We start from the raw sequence: 21,829 nt of genomic DNA, 5'->3' as shown, positions 1-21,829 counted from the left end.
GCTATGTAAATATTCTTGAACAAATACTGAACCCGAACCTTATCATCCTCTAGATGTAAATACTAGATGTAAATATGAAAAGTATATGAGCAAATTAAACATAAGCATGAATAATCAATCAGCTAAATTCAACGTGTGAAACCATGTAGGGAAAATGATTCAGTTTCTTCAACAAATAAATGTCATGAGAAGAAAGTATGGAACTGTCATAGGCTAAAAGAGACTAGAGTGACATTTCAACCACATACAATGTATGAATCTTTTTGGATCCTGGTTTGTATTAATTAAAAAAAAATTGAAACAACCAGAGAAATTTTAATATATATGGACTTGTTATTAATTGATATTATGAAATTATCATTAAATTCATTTGATGTGATAATGGTATTTGGTGGTTGGCAGGTACAAGGATCCAAACCCTTGACCTCGGTGTTATAACACTGAGTTCTAATGAACTGAGCTAACCTTCCAGCCCTTGCCATCTGTTTTTGTAAATAAAATTTTATTGGAACATGGCATGACCACTTGCTTACATATTGTCTCTGTCAGCTTTTGTGCTCCAGCAGCAGAGGTGAGTAATTAAAACAGGGACAGTCTGGCCCACAAAGCATGAAATATTTACTATCTGGCCCTTTAAAAAAAGTTTAAAAATCTTGTGTTTCCTGATACTTTATATAGATAATGTTTTCTGTATAGAAAAATTTTCTATACAGAAAAGAAAAAATTTTCTATAAAGAAAAAAGTTTGCCAATCTTGTGTTAAAAAGGTGTACTGAGGTATTCAGAGGTGAAAGATATAATATTTGAAATTTCCTTTGAAATACCCCAGCCAAACAAAGTTGGTGAAAGATAGATGAAACAAGACTTGGAAAATATTGATAATTCTTGAAATTTATAATAAATATATGAAGACTCAGTAACTATTCCCTCTGCTTTTGTATACATTAAAAATTTTTTTAGGATCAATTGTTAAAAAATAATCTTACGTATGTTTAGCACATATGAAGGTCCTGGGTTTGAGAATCATTCATTCTGATTTATAAAGCAAGTTGAGAGGGCTAAGGTGGAAGGTAGAGATTATTTGCTGAGAACTTACTATGTGACTGACACTGTGCTAGGTCCTTGGCAATTTTCTTTAAAAAAAAGAAAATCTTTATGACAACTCCTTCAGGTGGGTATTATGATTCATGACTTACTAATGAAACATCAGGAGCTTAGAGACACTGATTATTGTACAGCTAGAAAAGAGCAGCGCAGGAATTTAGCCCTTGCCTGGGTTCCATTTTTAGGTCACAGCCATTACTGGCATCATGTGTCCACATTGCTAAGTGGACCAGCCAAGACAATGCCTTGGTCAAAATTCTCATATGCAGCAAGTGATACTGACCTTCAAGGTTCTTATCCCGGAGCAACAATGCCAGCTTTGCCAGGCTTCAGGGTGAGGGAATTTCATTTTTCAGCAAGCACAGTTGAGGACTGGTGCATTCCAGGAAAATGAGCAGTTACATATAAGCACATACATAGAGACTCAGTACATTTTAACTTTTATTCTTGTCTAATATATAGCATATTTTCTGTAAAAATGATGAGTTAAGTATCCTTAATGGAGATAAGGTATTTAAGATATAATGTGACAATTAAAAAATCCTGTCATGAATACGGAAGGAAAAAGAGCCAGTAAACAAAACAAAAACAAAACAAATGAAATAAGAACAAAATCTCCTCAAGTGCCATATAGTCTATTCATTCCTCCTCTTTTCCAGGTGGAAGTTCCCTAGAACAGCTGTTGGCAAAAGCCTGCAGAGTAAAAGGTAATTATCTCACTGAGAACACACATCTGATTCATGGAAGAAAGTCCATGTTCCAGACAGGACAACCAAGGCTAAGTATTTTTCTGTTTCACTGAGGTCTTAGGAAAATGCAGGTTTTCAGGACCCTTGAGGTTGTTGCCTAAATGAAGCTGTATCTAATTTGTACGAGTCCTTACATCTCATTTAGTTTCAAAAATAGGTGCTGTCCGTGTCTGTGGTGTTCAGTTGCAAATATTCCAGAGTGCCTTTTTTATAGCTGGCTACCCGTTTAGGTTTTCGGTTTGTTATCCCTGCGGCCTGTCTTTTCTGTAAAGAGTTGGCAATCATGTCTGAAAATTCCGCTTGCAAACGCTGCTGATTCTCCCTGGAAAGAGAGTGGGGAGAGAAAATGGAACTTCTCAGCAATTCACCCAGAGTATTCCTTAGCTCCAGAATCATCAGTTCAGTTCCCCAATTATTTATTACGTGCCTACTCTGTGCTAGACATAGGAACTCCAAAGAGTACAAAATGACACTTGCCTTTGAGAAACTTAAAGAACTTCATCCCTGCAATGTGTAGTTGTAGAATAAGCAAAATATATTTCAAGCAGGAAATCAGACTTTAGTTTCAAAGTGAAACGACGTGCTGTGGAATTTGGAGGCATGGTTGGGAGGATATAGGCCTATGTGTGCCACTGCAGGGAAGGGAACAGAAGCTGGGAGAATGCTAGGCACCTGCCATAGAGTCCTCAAAACTCATTGGTCCCACGCATACCTACGAATGTGACTCTTGTTTGGGGAGGGCTCAGGTGGCGGAGGGTTTTAAGAGTTTGGAATGGACCTAGGACACACCTCGTAAGGAACCAGATCTCCTGTGCCCCAGGGAAGATCTGGGGTGTTTTGGCATCTTTAGCAACTTGCCATCTGTCTGGGTCTGGCATCTAGGTAGGCATCTGCAAAACAGGGTTTCTCTACCATAAAGCCATGGCAACATCCACGTGACTGGTTGCTGCAACGTCTGCCAATATGCAACTGGGTGACAACTTGAACTGAAACCTGTTAGTTAGACCTGAAAATTTATCTTTCTCATCTCAGGGAGAACACAGCCTCCATGTAAGACTCAGAACCATAGTCTTGGGGCTGGGGGAGGTCCCATTTTCAGCAGGTGGCTCAGCAGAAAGATGTAGACAGAAGTGTTTTGAAATGCAAAGTGCCTCTTGGCCTCCATGCTGAGAGAACCATGCACGAGGCAAGCTCTGAACTGTCTTCTGTTCTCCAGAGCAAGCCTGGAACACATCACTAGCTTTGCCAGGCCTCAGTTTGGGTAAATTTAGTCAGTTTTTCGGTAAGCACAAGATGAGGACAAGATGGTGCATTCCAGTGAAATGAGCAGAATATGTACAAACACATATGCAGACTCAGCAAACATTAAACTTTGATTCTTCATATAAACACGAACTATGAGTTAAGTGTACTTTAACGAAGTGTTGGGAAAATACAGGAAAATGGTCAGGGCCCCTCAGATGTTCAGAATCTTGCTGAGCATTTGATGTAAATCTGCACATGCACCCAGGTGTTCCTTGGTTATTGTCTAATGTAATTGTACATGTGCACCCAGGTGTCCTGGGTTGTGGACTTAAGTATAAAGGTTGAGTGGCTCTGATCCACAGGGACCCTGCCCCTGGGATGCCCCCAGGGGGCCACACGGAGGCTGCTACTGCTGCTGGAGGCTGGCTGCAAGCTGTCACTGCACGCTGTTACTGCCAGTGACCCTGGCATGCCCTGAGAAGCCACTGCCACTGCGTTTTCTGCTGCTGCTGGACCTTTAAGCTGCTGCTGCCATTGCTGAGGACTGAGCTCATGTGTTCCAGTGGCTCCCAGGATCTTTCCTAGTTACCTTAATGTGGACCTGCATGCGAGGGGTCTGGTGACCCAGCCAGGCATGTGAGGCATCTGGTGACCCAGCCTCGCATATGAGGGGTCTGGTGACCCAGTCTGTACAATGGGCTTTTGAAGAGTTTTTGAGCCCTAGTCCTGAAACATTTTGGCTTTAGTTATGAAATGCCTAGCCATACAATTAGTGTAGCTGTCGCTTCAACCCAGCAACTGGTGTAGTTGTCTAGCTTGACACGAAGGTAAGGTATTTAAGACAATTGTGACAATTAACAAAAACAGTAAACAAAACAAAAACAAAGTAAATGGAACAAGAAAAAAAATCTCAAGTTCTAGATAGTCTGTTCATTCCTACTCTTTTTCCAGGTGGAAGTTCCCTGGAATAGCTGTTGGCATATGATTCCAGAGTAAAAGGTAATTGTTACACTGAGAACACACATCTGAATCATGGAAGAAAGTCCATGTTCCAGACAGACAGCCGCTGTTTGACTGAGGGCTTTCAGTACAGTTTCTAGAGGTCTGAGAAGGGTGATTTCTAAAGTTTCTCATGTGTACATTCCCTTGCCTTGTATTCAATATGTCACTGCCACTTGCAAGGCACTTGCCAACTTCAGTCGGCTGTCTGTAGCACGACCTACCACGCCAAGACTGTCGAGTCCCCTCTCCCTCCCGCCATACCCAGAAGCTTACACAGTTGGAGGGGTTGGCAGGTTGTACTTCTGGTCCTTCATCCCGGTCAGCCAGTACGTGGTCTCAGTTCCTCTTCCCTAGAAAGAAAAGAGTTATGTGCCATGGAAGATATAGGGACAGTCCAGTTCTAGCCTATTGTCCCTACAATGCTCTGTTTCCAGGAGACATTTCCCCTCTGCATTTGGCATCATTGCCTATATTTTTAAGCACATCACACATTCCTGTTATGATTTGCATTATCTCTAGACAGATCTTTATTTCCAAGTGCCTTTTAAAAATGTCTCTCATTCACCAGACATGCTTTTTTCAAAGAAGAGTTTTCTTTTTTTCCCAAAAGACATTTCAAAATATCACTGTAGCAAGATTACAAGGACTCTAACTTAAAAAGGAAAAAAACCATTATCTACCATTTTGCTATGCCAACAAATCCAACCGGTGTTCACTGTCTACATTTTCTTCTAGCCCTTTTTGCAACAAACTTTTGCCACCGTTTCCCTACATGAAGTGTGTAGATTATAAACACATGTGCATCATAATAAGCACTCATTAAGTGATATTTGTTGGGCTCATCTATAGCCTATGAAATACATGGAAACTTACTGGAAACTTTTTGCTAAAGCTTCTATTTGAAAAGGATGATTACATATGTATATTTTTAAAAAACCCTTATTTTTAAAAATAGTGGTTTGCTGGCTGTATCTGGACTACAGTAATCCATAAACCTCTTCTATTTTGGGGGGAATGTTTTGTGTGGAAAACTTACTTAAAAACATTTATTAAAAATTCACTCAAAAAGCAAGTGTGATATTAGGACATTTTACATAAGAGGAGGCTTTTCCAAAGTGTGATCAAAGAGTAAAGGCCAGAAGCATTAGGGCTACTGGAGACAGACATTCTTACAGTCAATAGTTGGCTTCAGACCAACTGTGAAAAGATTGTAATAACTTTTGAAAAGCAGCATGAGAACCTACTGGAGACAGTCAGTGGCTTTGGAGGACAGCTGTTTTAAATGCACAGAACAGCATGGAGAATCTGGAGTGGTAATTCTCAAACGTTAGTGTGATTGCAAACGCGTAGCATACTTGTTAAAAATATAGATAGCCGATCTACTTCCACAGTCTTACTTAGTAACCTGGTGGGGTGTCCAGACATCTGCATTTAACAAGCATCCAGATGATGCCGAGTTAGGAGGAGTGTGGGGTCCCACCTGCCGTGCACTAGTCCAGAGTGAACTGGCAGAATAAGGAAGCAACTGGCCGGAGAGGCGACCTTAGAGAGCAGCAGCAGCTCATGGTAAGAGAAAGGAAGGGAGGAGATGGGGGATTGACTTAAGTTAAAGAAATCCTGGACCAGACTATTGCTCTTGGGTTTGGAGGAGAAACGGGGGACAAAAACTTGGATATGTGTGGAGGCAATGGTGGCAGCATTTTATAACACATTGGTGAAACATTTGTAAGATACAGTTTGGAATATCAAAAGGGCTCTTTGGAGTAAAGGCAAGTTGTGAGTTTACAGTCATCAGTGGCGGTTTCCCCTCCAGGGGGCAGTGGGTGATCACTGCGGGGAGTACAGGAGAGGAGTCTTCATATTTAGGCTCCTCAACGGTTCCGGCCATGTCTCGAAGGAGGTGGCCCACTGTGCCCGAGAGCTTGTTCTGTGTATTGTCTCTGTGAATTCCTTACCTTTAAATATGTTTCTCCTCTCACTTCATACAGGAACTGGCACTCAGTTCTCTTCAGGATGGCTACTGTGGAACCACTCACATGAATCCTCAAGGCTGGAAATGCAAATAGATAACGAAAATCTTATCCATTTTGAAATCTGTTATATGGTCTCAGTTGTTTCCCCTTGATTCAGGATATCAAGAACACCTGAAACAAATATCCTAAATCAAGGAGAAACAAACATGGCTATTTTAGTGAAAGAACATTTAAAAACAGCATCAGTGAGATAAATATCACACATGTGAAGAAAGAGGGTCTGGCACTGGTTTTCGGGGTTCTGAGTGACGGGGCTCCCCAGGTTTCACTATACAGATTCTCATTCCAGCTCAGAGTGTTAGCCTGTGGGACCTAGTTTTGTACTGGCTTGTAGTGCCAGCTAGGGGGTCGGAATTTGGTTTTGGGTTCCCATGTAAATGTTCCAATCAATAGCTGAAGTATTGGGGGCAAGGTGGAGATTCAAGAGAGAGTTTAATTTTCTCAAATTTTCCTCTTCTGGGATACTGTTATCCTTCTGGCAGACAAGTGGTGAGGGCATCCCCACCCACAGGGCCACTGCAGCATACTACGTTTCCCACTATTGTTTGTGCCCAATAGCCACGCCACAAACCATAACTATAGTAGGAGCAATGACAACCCCAAGTTGCATGCCTGCCATGTACCTAAGGATTGCTAAATGCTTGATGTAACATCATCCCAAATCCTTCCAGAAACCCTCCCAGCAAGGTTAGTATCCCATCCTTAATTTATATCTTCATCTTTCTGAGGCCTAGAAAGATCAGGTAACTTCCCCCTCAGCTTACATAGACAGTGGTTAGCCTAGTTAGAACTTTACCGCAAGTCCATCTGACCCCAACGTTATTATTTTCTTTACACCATGATTTTCCAGTACAAACTAGCATCAGATTATTAGTAGACTACCAAAATACCATCCTGCCTCTTGTGTTTTTGTAAGCCCCCACCATCATCTAGCAATGCTTTTTTTCTCTCTCCTATATATTTCTATTACTATGCTATCACTGTCATCAATATTTATTGAGAATCTACTGCATGCATCACACTGTGCCTCTACCTTGCCAGGCAAACGTAATATATGACTTTGCATATAATACCTAGACTTTTTATTTACTAAAATCAATTTCCAGAAAAACCAAATGAAAAGGAAGTAGGAATGGGAATGTGAACCAGGGTATATAGTTCACATCTAGCTCACTGAATTTTTTTTTTTTAACTTACATGGATCTATGCTAAATTTCATGATTATTCCAGGTAGAATGTGCATGAATTCATTGCAAATGAACCAAAGTACAGAAACAGCCTAAAACTGAGCAAAAAAGGAAAAGTAAAATAATTATCAGCAAACAACAACAATAAAAGCAAATGTAGCAAGGACTGGATTGACACAGGCTCATGTTCAGCCAATGGGAAGGTCGTTCTACATCTCACTGGTATTTTTATCTCCTTTTGTGCATTTTATCCTGCAATCCCTCTGTCAGAACACAGAATCTTTGTCCTCTAAGAAAATCACTCTCCCTTCTTACGGAGGCCAGTGGATTCCATCCTAGAGGCTGTGTTGACGGTATCTCCAAACAGGCAATAACGAGGCATCTTGATTCCCACAACTCCAGCAGCACAGGGACCTGACATGAAGGACAGAAAGCAGGAAGTGGAAGCAATGAAAACCGCAGAGTGGACTTAGAATGGGTAAGCTTCTTCACGGGATCACAGTGCTGAACACTTCATGTCATGGAGAAGTGAGGTAAAACATGAAATGTGAGCTGACTTTTGCTTTAAATGGATACATCTAACAAGGGAAGCATCATTCTTCAATGCACGCTTCCGGAAAGTACATTTGCACGAAGCAGAAAGTATCCAGAGATTTAGGTCACAAAAATGAGCAGTCTTTCTTAATATTTTTATTAAGAAAGCTCTCAGGTAGGACAAAGGTGATCCTACTGCTTGCTTACTGTGCCAAGCCACAAACCCTGAACTCCACATCGCTGGAGGGCACCACAGTCTTGAAGGTTCAATGGCTCAAGTTTTATTTTTATTTTAGTGTGGCACTTCTGGGATTGGTGACCTGATAACAAAAGACCCAGAAGACAAGGACTTGGCATAATGTTCCCTAAGTATTTCATGGGACATAAATTTTTTTAGTTTTTCTAAAATTCTTCTTTCAACAAGGCAATGTAACTTTCATGGTCTTTGAAGAGACTCACTTTTCTGCTTTCCTTTCTGATTAGTTGGTGCACCGAGGAACATATGGTTCCCATTTGCTAAGATGCTCAGCTACATACCAGAGTGAACTCCAATGCGAATCCATATTGGGAGGCCAGGAAGATGCTCCAGCTCAAAGGTCCCCATGAAGCTCAAGATCTCCAAGGCCATCTTGGCAATGTCTACTGCATGCCGGTTGCCATTTCTCTTGGGCAACCCACTAGCCACCATGTAGGCATCACCAATGGTTTCCACCTGCAGAAATAGTTTCTCATCAGTGGCTCTGTGTCCTTCGAAAGGCACAGAAATTAAACACAAGCAGTTAAATACATATCAAACACAAAAGGTGTTTTGGGAACTTAGGATGAGCATAGACCTGTACACTTTTTCTGGGGCCAGTTCAAGACCAGTTTTATGCTGATTTCTTCAAGGTTTTTATAGTTTAGTTAAATGGATGATAAAATAGCTGTAAAGAATTTTAAACATATAAAAGTAATTTATAATTATATAAATTGTCCAGATGTTGTGACAATTCTATAAATGTTTAAGTAATCTGAATGGTTTTATGTCATTTTAGGAACTCTCGTAATTACCAGAAAAGCCATCATTAGCAGTCATCCTTTTCTACATACTATTTGACAAAACATCGTTGTGGGTTCCTCTGAGACATAATACACATTATTGTAGTGTGCGTTCTATTTATTATAACTCCAGTGTTTTCTCTGTTCCCTTTTAAATCAGCCTAAACACTGTCTTTTGGAGGTGATTTGAGAGTATGCCATTTTCTCTAAATTTAGCGCCCCAAATTCATTCCCGTTGAACTTTATGGTCTTTCTTTTGTGTTGCTTCTTAAAGTTAAATGGTAATTCTGATTTCTGACCTTTCTAATTCTTCTACTTCTCTTCACTTTTAGCTTGGATTCAACCACCAATTCATTAAATGTTAAATTAGAGAGGACTAGGAACAGCCATTTCAGGCTCTGATGACTTTGGTCTGTAGTGCTGTTTCAGCCTGTTAGGTAAAGTGGTTTGGTTACCTTGTAGACATCATGGTGATCAACGATGTGGTCAAAACTTTTATAGATGTCATTAAGCATGTCCACCACTTCCATGGGGGTGCTGTATTTGCAGATAGTAGTGAAACCTACAATGTCACTGAAGTAGATTGTAACTTCCTCGTATAGTTCCGGCTCCACAATGCCTTTTTCCTTCAGAGACTTTACCACTAGCCTAGACGAGGAGGGGAAAAAAGTGCCTTCAATTCAGTATTTTTCTTGTCTTACATAAATCTTTCAGATAGAGTAATTGTCCACCAGAAATTCTAGAATTTGGGATTCTCAGTGAATTGAGTGGCTAGGAAGATAAGATAGGTTGAATATACTGTATATTTGAGCATATTACACATGCACACATGCAACACATGTATTTGAACTCAGATGAAAACAAGCAAGTTCTGTATTAACTTAGTATTTAATTATTAACCCTACCAATACACATACTCACATAACCCGTACACCTGCATATCACTAACACGTATACATACTTGCCTACTTTTTACCTCTCTATTGGTGGTCAACTTCTCACAGATACAGCTCTATATCTAAAAGCTGAGAAGGACAGCGTGTCATTAATGTAAGAGCCTGAATCACTGTATCTATCAGATTCGACCTCATCAAAGTCTATAGTTTTACTTGCCTGGCATATTTAACATGAAGTTGTTTAATATCACTATGAAGGAATAATGTATTTAAAAATTAATTTTGATATATTCTGAACCAGAATTTATTTGATATATTTTGAACCAGATTTGGGATCTTTAAAAAACAAAGTCAATCATCATGTAAACAAGTTAAAATTATGTTAAAACAGCAGAAGCCAAATAGAAGCGATTTGGAATATCTTTGTTGAAAAGATATAAGGAGTAGCATATCAGACTCAGAACTGAGAGAGAAAAACCACAAGAAGGGACTTCATACTTCATTGAGAAAAGGGAGCGGGGGCTGACTTGATGCTAGATGCTCCCTGTCTGCCCTCGAGACCACTCTGTAGTAGACTTGAGTAAGGAACCACTAGAGTCAAAACCTGGAAGCTGGGAGGTGCCACAGAGATCACTGAGAATAAATCTCTCATTTTTACAGATGAGAACCCTGAGGCCTAAAGAGAAAGTACGACTTTCATGAAGTCCCACAGCCTACTAAGGGCAGAACTGGGATGAGAACTCAGCAAGAAGCTGTTTTTCGGTCCTTTTATCGCACTGCACTTCCTACGCAGCCAGGCCTTGGATACTCAGGGCAACGGGGAAGACCTAGAGGCATGCCGACTGTAGTGACAGAGGAATGCCTGGGCTCTCCCAGAAAACAAGCAGCCAGTTGACCACAAAGATTCATAACACTCGTTTGGAGAACCTCCAGAGCACTGAGGGAAGTCTTTTCATTGGTGCAGTGACAAAACTTGAGCCTTTGACAAAACACTCCTTTGGTGTGGCTTGTTGGGTTGTCAGGGCACTCCTGGGGAGGTTCTTCTTGGCATGCCTGGTGGAAAGTGCAGAATGTTTTGGAAGCTGCATAGCTGTAATGATTACATTGAATATTCTGCCAGTTTTGCCCTTCAGTTTACTGTTTATATCTGAAAAGTCATATGAGCTTGGAAAATAGTGGGTTACACAGAGAGAAAAACTAATTTTGGTAGATAAATGAAGGAAGGGCTGTGACTTAACATGGTGAAACTTGCTAACAGATTGCTGCTGACACAGACAGAATTAGTATAGAGGGTAGATGTCTTAGAAAGTCTCCCCACAAGAAGAAAAAAATTCTATTTTAATCTGTTTCAAAACTCCAAGTTTTTTGAGTGTTTAAGTGATATCTGGTTCCTACATGCAGTCTTAAGTTTATTTACCCTTTTGCTGTAAGTATTTCTTTTTGATTCTTCTAGTATTGTTCATGTTTGTCTTAGTTTTACTTTGTAAATGTAAATAACATAAATAATCGAAGTGAGTTATGTCAGAGTCATGGTGTATTGTAGCTATTGAAGAGGCTCGTGTTAATACAACCTTTTACAATCCGCTAAAAACATCTACCACCTGTGGTCAAAGTGGCAAGTTGAACCAAGGCTGGGAAAAAGCTGAGGTGGAGAGCCAGCTGTTCCAAACCATTTGAGTGACATTATTGGTTAAAACCACTGATGAAGAAACCCTGAGATGACAGCCAGATAACCAGGATGATGTTGTTGTCACAACTAGGCATTCGAGGCCAGACAAGGAATTATGCATTATATAACTAGTAGTCATGGGGCTTTGATGGAGATTGCCATCTCTGAAGTCAACATGAGGGTTCCAGCCTGTTCTCAGGGTATACTCCCAGCCTGGTCCCAGGCACTCTGATGGATGTGGGTTCTGCGTTAGGCTCTCTTCAGGCCCAGATGACTGAGTAGAGCATCTGTGTAACTCCTATCTCTTGACTCAGGTTTGTAGAAGAGGAACTGTTTCTTTATTTAGAAAACAGCTCATATGATCTCAAAATCTTTCCTTTACTCACGTAGAGCTGATATTCTAAATGGTTTAAAATAAAACCAACACAAGTCATATATAAAAGCCATAGTTGCCATATATAATAATAACCACCATGGATGTTCCAGGCACAGTGCTAAGTACCTTTAGAGCCATCCTGGAAGGTAGATGGAAAACCAAGGCTTGGAGCATTTAGATATTGCCCAAGATTGTGTGTCGGTAGTAGGTGGTGAAACCATGCTTTGGAGTCAGGCCTTACTGACTTCAATTTCCATGATTTTACCCAAAGCTGGACTGCCTAGCTTATCCTTAATCTCATAGTACTGTTTATTATACTTTAATGAAAAGAGGACATTACTTTTCACTTGTGTACAGTTGTGGGCTGAGCCTATTTCCTAGCTCTTCACATTTAATTAATTAATTTTAAAAATTTTATTGGCAGCTGGCTGGTACAGGGATCGAACCTGGACCTTGGGTTATTAGCACCACCCTCTAACCAACTGAGCTAACCAGCCAGCCCCTAGCTCTTCACATTTTATTTTCTTGCTTATCATTCCTCAGTTATTATCTGAGTACCAACCCTTACAAAACTTTAAACTGTTTGTGGATTCAATCTTCCTTCCTTCCTCTTGTGTCATGGCTGAATGTTGCTTCACAAAATGACGGTCAGCCCCCGGATGCCTCTGCACTGAGACATCCGGTGCGTTTCCCTACCTCCTCCGCCAAAGACGGCTCTTTCTTCTTGTAACTTGGCTTCTACTTGTCGAGAAAAGGAGAATGCAAAGGAACTAGCAGAGCCTGAAAGTGTCCTATAGCTCATATATCTTGCAGGAAAACTTTAATTTCCATTTTGAGATTGAGGAGAAACAGAGACTTGCCTAAAGTCATAGATGTAATGAAAGTGGCAAAGAGGTGTTGGGACCCAGGCCAGTTGACTTAAGTCCAAAGTCCACACTCCTGTGGCACCACACAACCATTTGAAAATAACTTCTTCTAGGTATTTAGAGTACACACCAGAACAAGGCCGAGCAATGTACATGCATTTTTAAACTGAATAATCTGTTGAATAATACGCAAAAGAGACAATCCTATATAGATACGAAGAAAAACAATACTGGACAGACACGCTGAAAGTTTCAGCTTTAAGCTATGAAGCATGGCCATGGGGTTGCAGGAAACCACAATGCAGGACTTGCCTTACCTTGGAAGCAACATAAAGTTAAGTCTGTCAGCTCTGTCCCTCTCTGCCTTGTACAGCTGCGTCCTTTCCTCTACCAGATGTTCCAGGTTTCGAGAATACAGCTGTAGACGGCGGATCAAGGTATCCATGTAACTTTCACTTTTCTGGTCATGAAAAAGGCTGTAGGTAGTAATAGACAAAGAGTTCTTATACATGATTAAGAAAACATGAACATCCTGTAAAACAGCAGGTAAATACGAAGAACAGGTAAGTAGACAAGAAAAAATAAAAATGGCCAACAAACAAAAAAATGTAACCTCAAGAGAAATAAAAAGCTAGAAATAAATATAAGATAAAAAAAAAAAAAAAAAACCAAATGTTAGAATCATGGTAAACCAATGTAGGAGAAGAAGGAGGAAATAGACATTGTACAAGCTTCCTGGAGAACAATCTGGTAAATGTATCAAAAGCTTTAAGAATGCATATACCTAACAACTCATCATCTGTACTCCTAAGAATTACCTTAAGGAAACAATCATGAACATGTCTAAAGTTAACTACAAAGAAAGTGACAGCATCCTTTACAACAGCAAACATATGAAAATCACCTAAAAGTGTGAGAAAAATGGAGTGAAATTATTATGATGCAATGGAATATTAATGTATTATTAAGTACGAATTATAATAGTTAAATGTGCAGAAAGATGCTACCTCTATATTAAATAAGTCAGTTTACAAAAGAGCGAAAAATTATAATCCCAATTTTATTTTTTGAAAACTGGTGGTTATCTATTGAAAAATAGGTGATGTTTTTACTTTCTTGCTTGTTTATTCATATATTCTAAAACTTGTCATAATAAACAGTTTGTAATAAAGGAAAAAATTTAAAATGGTCTAGAAGTGATAAGTGGAAGTGTAAGAGAAGGACCGAGAAAAGCAAAATTGAACCTTATCTTTTCAGGACAGCCAGGATCCTAAAGCAGAAAACTTAATTCTAGATTACTTTGTTGACCGAGGAGACTTGGATGAGTCGCCAACTTTGTGAGATAGTTGCTAACACATAAGGCACAACTGAAGGTGCTCAATAAATCCTAGCCATTTCATTATTACGGCAGTCACAATGATAAATTACCACGTCTGCTCTCAGGAGGAGATGGCCTACATCATAATCCTCTGGCATGGGGAAGGATATTTGCTTAAAATTCAGTACGTTTCTGAGTCCTACCCAAGACATACATGACTAAAAATTGTGAGATTTGGGATTAAGAAACAAATTTGTTAACAAGCTCCCCAGGGGATTCTTACTTGAAACCACCAATACAGAGTCTAGTTGGTAGAAATGGGTGAGGGAGCAGGTGTGGGGGATGAAGCTGGATTATCTTACTCCATGATGAGTTTATTCATTAAAATGGTTTTCTCAGCTTTGACTGCATATTTTAATCACCCGGGGAGCTATTAAAACTCCTGATGCTAGCCTGCACTCCAGACCAATAACATTGGACTTTCTGCTATTAAAACTCCTGGTGCTAGCCTGCACTCCAGACCAATTACACTGGACTTTCTGCTATTAAAACTCCTGATGGTAACCTGCACTCCAGACCAATTACACTGGACTTTCTGCTATTAAAACTCCTGATGGTAACCTGCACTCCAGACCAATTACATTGGATTTTCTGCTATTAAAACTCCTGATGGTAACCTGCACTCCAGACCAATTACATTGGATTTTCTGCTATTAAAACTCCTGATGGTAACCTGCACTCCAGACCAATTACATTGGACTTTCTGCTATTAAAACTCCAGATGGTAACCTGCACTCCAGACCAATTACATTGGACTCTCTAGGGTAGGCCTCTGAAATCAGCATTTTTTAAAGCTCAAGTGATTCCAATGTGCAGCCAAGTTTAAGAACCCATTGCATTAAAGGCTAAATATCAGGGGCCTAGTTTATCTTCATGAGTTTACATTTCATCTGTTGCACATAAAATCTCATCTGATCTTAGTACAGGTCTGTGAAGGACAGAAAAGAGGACAAGAACTGAGTCCTTTACTATTTCCTGCTCATTCCCGCAGCTGACAGCTCAGTGCTACCAACCAATGACCATGCTTCCATCAACTTCACTCTACCTCATCTCCAGCCCTGGGCTTTTAGCCTCATTAGGGGTCTGAATCTTCTGACCTAATGAGAACTACAGAAAGATCTGGAAGGAGTCATAGAAATCATCCTAATCAATCCAATTTTGCTAACCAGAAAACTGACACCTAGTGAGCTTACGTTTTACCCAATGTCCCACAGCAAGCTATTATCAGATCCTAGCCTGGAAACTGGACCTTGTAATCCTTAATTCAGTGTTACTGTTCTCATTCTGCAGTATAGTAACTAAAAGCATGAGACATCTAGAGTTCAGTCTTACTGGATAATTGTGTGTGTGACATGATTTTTTTTCTAACCCTGAATTATACTCTGATTCATGACACAAGTCTTAAATAGCTAGGTCCAAACCGGTGATTTTAAGACGTTAAGATCTTTTTTTTTTTTTTTTTTTCAAAAGATGACCCATAAGGGGATCTTAATCCTTGGCTTGGTGTTGTCAGCACCACGCTCCCCCAAGTGAGCCACAGGCCGGCCCTAAGACTTTAAGATCTTAAGAAACATGCTGATCTTAAGAATTATCTAGGGCTTTACAGATTCTCAGGACTCATGTTAGACTTCTAAGTCCTAATTACCCACAGAGGGGTCTGTATTATTAACAGATAAATTGATGATCAGTCAGAATTTATTCTTTAATTAGACAGCTTTGACCTCAAGTACTTAACTTTTCAAGTGATTATTTCCCTGAAAAACAGTCTGTTTCCATATCGTTTTAGTTTTTATGAGACAGGTTTTGCAGTCTGAGATTTTTTATTAGAACAGGCATTCTCCTTCTTAGGTGTCACTGAATATCAGCTGTCACTAAAAAATCTAAAATGAGTGAAGTAAAAATTTCAGTAATACCCAAATATTTTGGCCAGTGTGTTCTCAATTTTCTTGAAATCTGGTCTCTTTTCTGGATCTTCCTCCCAACAGGTTTTCACGAGTAGATACACCTGGAAGAAAAAAAACGGGTGAAGGGTAAAGTCAATCAAGATAGTCCTGTCCTATTTTCCTTCTTGAGGGGAGTAATTAAGGCAGGGAATATTTTAAAAATAGCTTCAATGCTGACAATGAGAATAAGGGATCCCCAGGTCCCTGCAGTTTCTGTCTTGGGCATCACCACCTGTGCTACCTTACCCTGCCATTTCCTTAGGTGAAATTAATGAAAAATATGATACCAGTTTTTATGAGGTTGGGTTGATGGGAGAGAATAAATGCTTTATGGGAGTGTGCAGAGTTTACGTAGGGAAGGGCAAAATACAGTGAGGCTTGGTATGAGACAAATGACTCTAAGTGAGAATAAAAGCTCAACTGTCACTGGTTGTCATCCACGCTAACAGTAGAATCTCCTGGAGAAAGTTTACAAAATTTCTTTTGCCCAGCTCTACCCCAAGAGAGTCTGATTTAATTGGCTTGTGAAGGGCTTTTGGAGGGTTCCCAGATTTAACATATAAAACTACAGGATATCCCATTAAATTTGAATTTCAGATATTCGATAAGCATATCCAAATATTGCATGGGCAAAGGGCAATAGTATTTTTTTAGGTTCCCCAGGTGATTGTAAAGCACACCTGCAGTGAAGTGATGTGGAGAACAGGGAGGGTTGGAGGAGGAGGGAGACAGGAGGAGCCTGCGGACCCCTCATTTCATCTGCTACCACTTGCTTGCAGCTATTGTTTGATCAAAAGTGTGGTGAAAACCATCTGTTTTACATAACGTTTGTTCACTCTGGCTAAAAAACAGGATCACAAGTGGTAGTAGACGCAATTCCTGTCCCTGTGCTTTGCTGAACGATTCCCTGGGAAGGGACCAAAGCCGTGGTTGCCTGTATTCACCACCTGACGATGCTCCTGCCTCAGTAAGTGATCTGCTGACTACCTCAGGGCAGGGCGGACAGAAACAGCCGGCAGGCGGGCCGATGCAGCGCCACAGTTATATGCTGGGTGCTTTTCCAGCATTGCTAAGCCATTTAGTTTCAGGCCTGTATTCTACTGAAATCAGTTAGTAGACATGAAATTTTATTTCTGATGGCCAATTCCAGAACTGTTTATGCAAATGAATTGAGAATGGTGATGGTTTGGTGTTGGGAAAATATAGGAAAATGGTCAGGACCCCTCAGATGTTCAGAATCTTGCTGAGCATTTGATATAAATAGGCACGTGCTCCCAGGTGTTCCTTGGTATTGTCTAATGTAATTGCACATGTGCACCCTGGTGTCCTGGGTTATGGACTTAAGTATCAAACATGGGTGGCTCTGATCCACGGTGTCCCCTGCTCCTGGAAGGCCCCTGGTGGGCCGTGGGGAGGCTGCTACTGCTGCTGGAGGCTGTTGCTGCCAGTGCTCCCAGGACCCTCCGAGAGGCCACCGCTGCCGCTGGACCTGTAAGTTGCTGCCACCGTTGCTGAGAGCTGAGCTCATGTTATCTGCCAATGGCTCCTGGGATCTGTCCCAGTTACCTAGCGTGGACCTGCATGTGAGGGGTCTGGTGACTCAGTCTGTACAATGGGTTTGAAGGGTCTGAGCCCTAGCCCTGACAATAATGAAATATTTTGGCTTTAGTTACGAATTGCTTTAACAATACAATTGGCGTAGTCACTTAGCAATACTATTGCTGTAGCTTAAAAATTGTCATCGGACTAGGAAGGAGGGCTTGAGAAGGCATCTCCTGCCCCGTGAAGAGGAAAGCCTAGGTTCAGAGAAGCAGTCGGAAGGGAAGGAGAGGGGAGAAGGCAGGTACAGCGGCAGCTGCATCTCACAGCCCTGGGGCTCCAATGTGCCTTTACTGTTGAAAAAGAGGGAAGAGGAGTGTGGGGAAAGTAGGATAACTGAGTCAGACTCCCTGGACATTTCTTGTAAACAAGTTGTGTGGGTGGAGTTAGTGCACATACGTATCTGTTTAGTTCATTGCTTTTGTGTGTGTTGGCAGTTAGCAGAGCTGGCTGGCAGAGCTGCTCTCTGATGGTAGAATGTGTTTACTCTGCTGGCAGCTGCTCAGTTTCAGTTTTTACTTTGGACTTTGCCCGTAGCAGTTGAGTTTCTGAGTTTCTCTTTGTACTGCCCAGCTCCTAGATGTGTGTGTGCTGAATAAAGACTATTCCTTCTTCAGCCAAGGCTCCGAGGACCGTTTTGTCTGGTTACCTAGCTCATAGACCTGCGTGTGAAGGATTTGTGAACGAGCTCGAGGGGTCTGTGAGCTCCAGACCCCAGCTCTAGCTCCACAAGAAGTCAAAATGGCCCACTCATGCCCTGCAGAGTCTGGCCATAAAACCCATCTGGCAGGGTGCTTGTAAATTGAAGAAAAATGTTTCTACTTCTATCCTGCAAGGAATAAAAGGTGTGTGTTAGGACCTTAAATATTTTATCATCCTTATCTCTGCCCCCTCACATTTTTTTTTAACATCTGGCCTGTATGGGGATCTGAACCTATGATCCTGGCGTTCTAAGTCTGTGCTATAACCAACTGAGATAATGACCAGCGTAAGACCCTAAACATTTTAAAACACTTTACTCATTATACTCTTGGATTATTAAAGCTCAGGTAAAATTCTAAAAAAAAAAAAAAGTTCTTCACGGGCCATAAAGCCTTTTTGAGGGATTATTTCAAAGTTAAGTAAATGCAGACAGAAAAGCTCCGTTTCCTTCAGAGGAAGGGTAAAAGAGTGAAAGTACATTTCTCTATCTTTTCCTAGAAGTTGGCATGTTTATTTTTTGATGAGTAGATAGTATTTATAAGCCTAATAAGCATGTTGCATGGACATCATGTTCTCTTAGCTCATAAAAACTGAGGACGTGATGTGTGCTTTAGGAGCCAATTTTTCCTGAGTTGGGGGAGGAAGGGAAGGGCATGGGGAGGGGGTAGGCTGAGAATGGCCCCCAACAATGTCTGTGTCCTAATCCCTCCTGGGACCTGTGAATGTTACCTTATTTGGTAAAAGGGTCTTTGCAGGTGCAATCAAATTAAAGCTCTTGCGTTGGGTGATTATTCTGTATTATCCAGGTGAGCCCAAATGTATCACATGATAGGAAGGAAGCAGAGGGAGGATAGGAGGAGTCTTCAGGAAGTTCATGGAAAGATCCACATGACCTCAATTTCACTTTTCCATGGACTCTTTGAAGTACCCTCGTGCACCGAAGAGAATGTGACCAGGAGGCAAATATTGGAGTGTGTGTGGCCACAAGGGATGTCAAGAGCCTCCAGAAGCTTCTGGAAGAAGCAAGGAATGGATTACGTAGAGCCTCTGGAGGGAGCATGGCCTTGCTGACAACTTGACTTTGAACTTTTGGCCTCCAGAACTGTAAGGGAATACGTTTTTATTGTTTTAATCCACCAAGTTTGTGGTAATTTGTTACAGCAGGCCAAAGAAACAAATCCAGAGAGGGTGTACTCACTTCTAACTCCTTTTCCTCTGCTGATTCCAGGAATAGATCTGGGCGGAAGGGTTTAATTCCATTGAAATTTTCCACTCTGAAAATCTTCTCTGATTGGGTAAGAACAACTCCAATTACAAGAAAGAACACAGCATGAAGACATTTCAGCAGAATCTGTGGTTGGCCCCCTGGATGGCTCTTTAGCCCAGTGAGAGTACATAGCGAGAGCCATGCTGGCACTCACTAGATAGATGCTGAGTGAATGGGCCACCAGGAGGAGGGTCTTATCCCATCTGTAACCAGGTTACCTTAAGGTTAGGCTACTAACCCTTTAAAACTCAGCTCAGACACCGCTGCCTTCAGTAGGCTTCCGTTGTCCCATGCTCTGGCCCCATTGTCTCTGCATCCCTTAGCCACTCTACCCCACCCCAGACAGTTAAGAGATGGCACATGATAGATGCTCATAAGTGAGGGTTGGACAAGTGGAACGAAGCATTTGCCCTGAGAGTACATGTGACAAAAAACCTATAGATCTTCTTTTAGTAGGAACTAAAATATGTATGTTATCCTGCAGGTGTTCAAGCGGACACATTCTGTTATTGGAATCAGAAGGAAACAGGCAAATTGTAAGGGGAGATTCTGTAACAATGATACTGACAATAATGACCCCTGATAGTGTACGCTGTCTTATGCTTTTCAGAGCACTCCAACACTGAACTCCTGTACCATGTGTAGTGCAGACGAGAAGTCATTCCTTCTGCAGATGAGGGGATTGAGATGTGGTCACAAACAGATCAGTGAGTTAGAATGCAGTTTGGCCAGCTCCCAGCGGGGGCAGGTGATGGGTTCAGACTCACCATTCTGGTCCCGGCAGCTCAGCATGTAGAAGGTTTCTCTCCGCAGGATGATCTCCTGCGCGATGATCCCATAGCTGTACACATCTCCTTTCTGAGAGATGCTGGCATGACGCAGGTGCTCTGGAGCTGTCCACAGCTCTGTGTGTTCAGACATTGAGATTGCAAAGTTGGGGGGGCGGGTAGGCAGCCCTTAGGTCTCCAACCTGCTTTTGTTCTTTATGTCGCTGCACCACCCACCCTGAATATGGGTGGCCTTGAATTAATATGGCCCCAAACTTTAGAGGATTTCATGATTGTATTGGTGATGGGGGTAGAACACACACTTACCTTTTAAGCTGACTATTAAATGCCAGGACTTGAGTGAGATCATATGGTAATATGTTCTCTAAAGTTGTTAGGAACATAGTCCTGAAAACCCTCAAGGTCTACTTAGGAAAGGGTCTGGTGTATTAAAGACAGCACATTTAAACAGAAAGACTATCATTGATATTTTTCAGGCATAACGTGCTGGCAGCCTACAGGTCAGTGGGTGCCTATGGGTGTTTTCTTTGTCTCTGACAGTATTCTTTAAAAAAAAAAATTCATGTAATTTACTCCCATTTTGCTACTGTTGTGGTCACTCCCTAATGCTTTGGAGGTAGCCCACTTCACACAGGTGCAATGCTCCTGTGTCCTGTGCTTAGCTCCTGCAGACACATGCGTTTTGGACCCCAATCATAATATCTTGTTTAGCGATTACAAGGACATACAATTAACTTTCCTTCAGCATCCCTTGGAAATTTTTCAGGATCACATAGTTCCCTGTAAACTTTTTGAGTTTTCTATCTTCAGCAGTTTAAACAAAAAATGCATAGATTCATGCTGTCAGGTATGGCGATATGTTTATGATGAGGCACATATTTTTTTCATCTGGTTCTCCATCCAAATGTACATTGCCTTTTTGAATTTATTCTTGTGGATTTTTGTGACTTGTGATCCACGTATAGTTGGTCCTAAAGGTTTGAGGTTGTAGAAAAGGTAAGTAAATCTACTTATGCTAAAATTTCAGGTAACTGACACTACAGATAGGCGGATGTAACTGACTGATGTTCAGGAGGGTGAGATTTGACCTGCATTTCATCTTTGTGTCATGGTGAGTCATCTGATTAAGGAGATTTGTTCTACATCATGAACTATGCTTGGCACACAGTAGGTCTTCAGCAAGAACTGACTGGATTGAATTCCATGTCATATTATGCTTGACATGACTGTGGAAAGTAGGGGCAGAATTATAACTTTTCTTTTATTAAGGAAAAGCTAAAGGATTGCAGAATAGAATAAAAATAGAATTCAGTTTTTGGATCTAGGTAGTGTCTGAGCCAACATGTGTGCTCGATTTTTGTGTTTAACTGTGAGTTATAGTAAAGAACAGGGTACTCATTCAACATGAAAAGCCCTTAATACTTGACAAATCACTCTTCTTAATGTTATCTTTA

At 41.1% G+C, this 21,829-nt stretch overlaps 1 protein-coding gene across 1 annotated transcript in view; it reads right to left on the bottom strand.

Annotated features, from left to right (window-relative positions):
* Positions 1-1,999: 1,999 nt before the first annotated feature.
* GUCY2C (guanylate cyclase 2C) overlaps positions 2,000-21,829 on the bottom strand; it is a 61,294-nt gene continuing 41,464 nt past the window's right edge. The window contains exons 18-27 of the mRNA XM_063075998.1: positions 20,355-20,492; positions 19,519-19,607; positions 15,990-16,081; positions 13,016-13,174; positions 9,347-9,539; positions 8,391-8,565; positions 7,635-7,733; positions 6,055-6,149; positions 4,373-4,449; positions 2,000-2,174 (exon numbers count right to left, since the gene is read on the bottom strand). Of these exons, the coding sequence (XP_062932068.1) occupies positions 2,000-2,174; positions 4,373-4,449; positions 6,055-6,149; positions 7,635-7,733; positions 8,391-8,565; positions 9,347-9,539; positions 13,016-13,174; positions 15,990-16,081; positions 19,519-19,607; positions 20,355-20,492 (1,292 nt within the window). The remainder of the gene's footprint in view (positions 2,175-4,372; positions 4,450-6,054; positions 6,150-7,634; positions 7,734-8,390; positions 8,566-9,346; positions 9,540-13,015; positions 13,175-15,989; positions 16,082-19,518; positions 19,608-20,354; positions 20,493-21,829) is intronic.

This window comes from Cynocephalus volans, chromosome 12 (assembly GCF_027409185.1).
Source record: "Cynocephalus volans isolate mCynVol1 chromosome 12, mCynVol1.pri, whole genome shotgun sequence".
NCBI lineage: Eukaryota > Metazoa > Chordata > Mammalia > Dermoptera > Cynocephalidae > Cynocephalus > Cynocephalus volans.
Note: the sequence above shows the minus strand (reverse complement) of the source record. Positions and strands in the feature narration are given on the sequence as shown.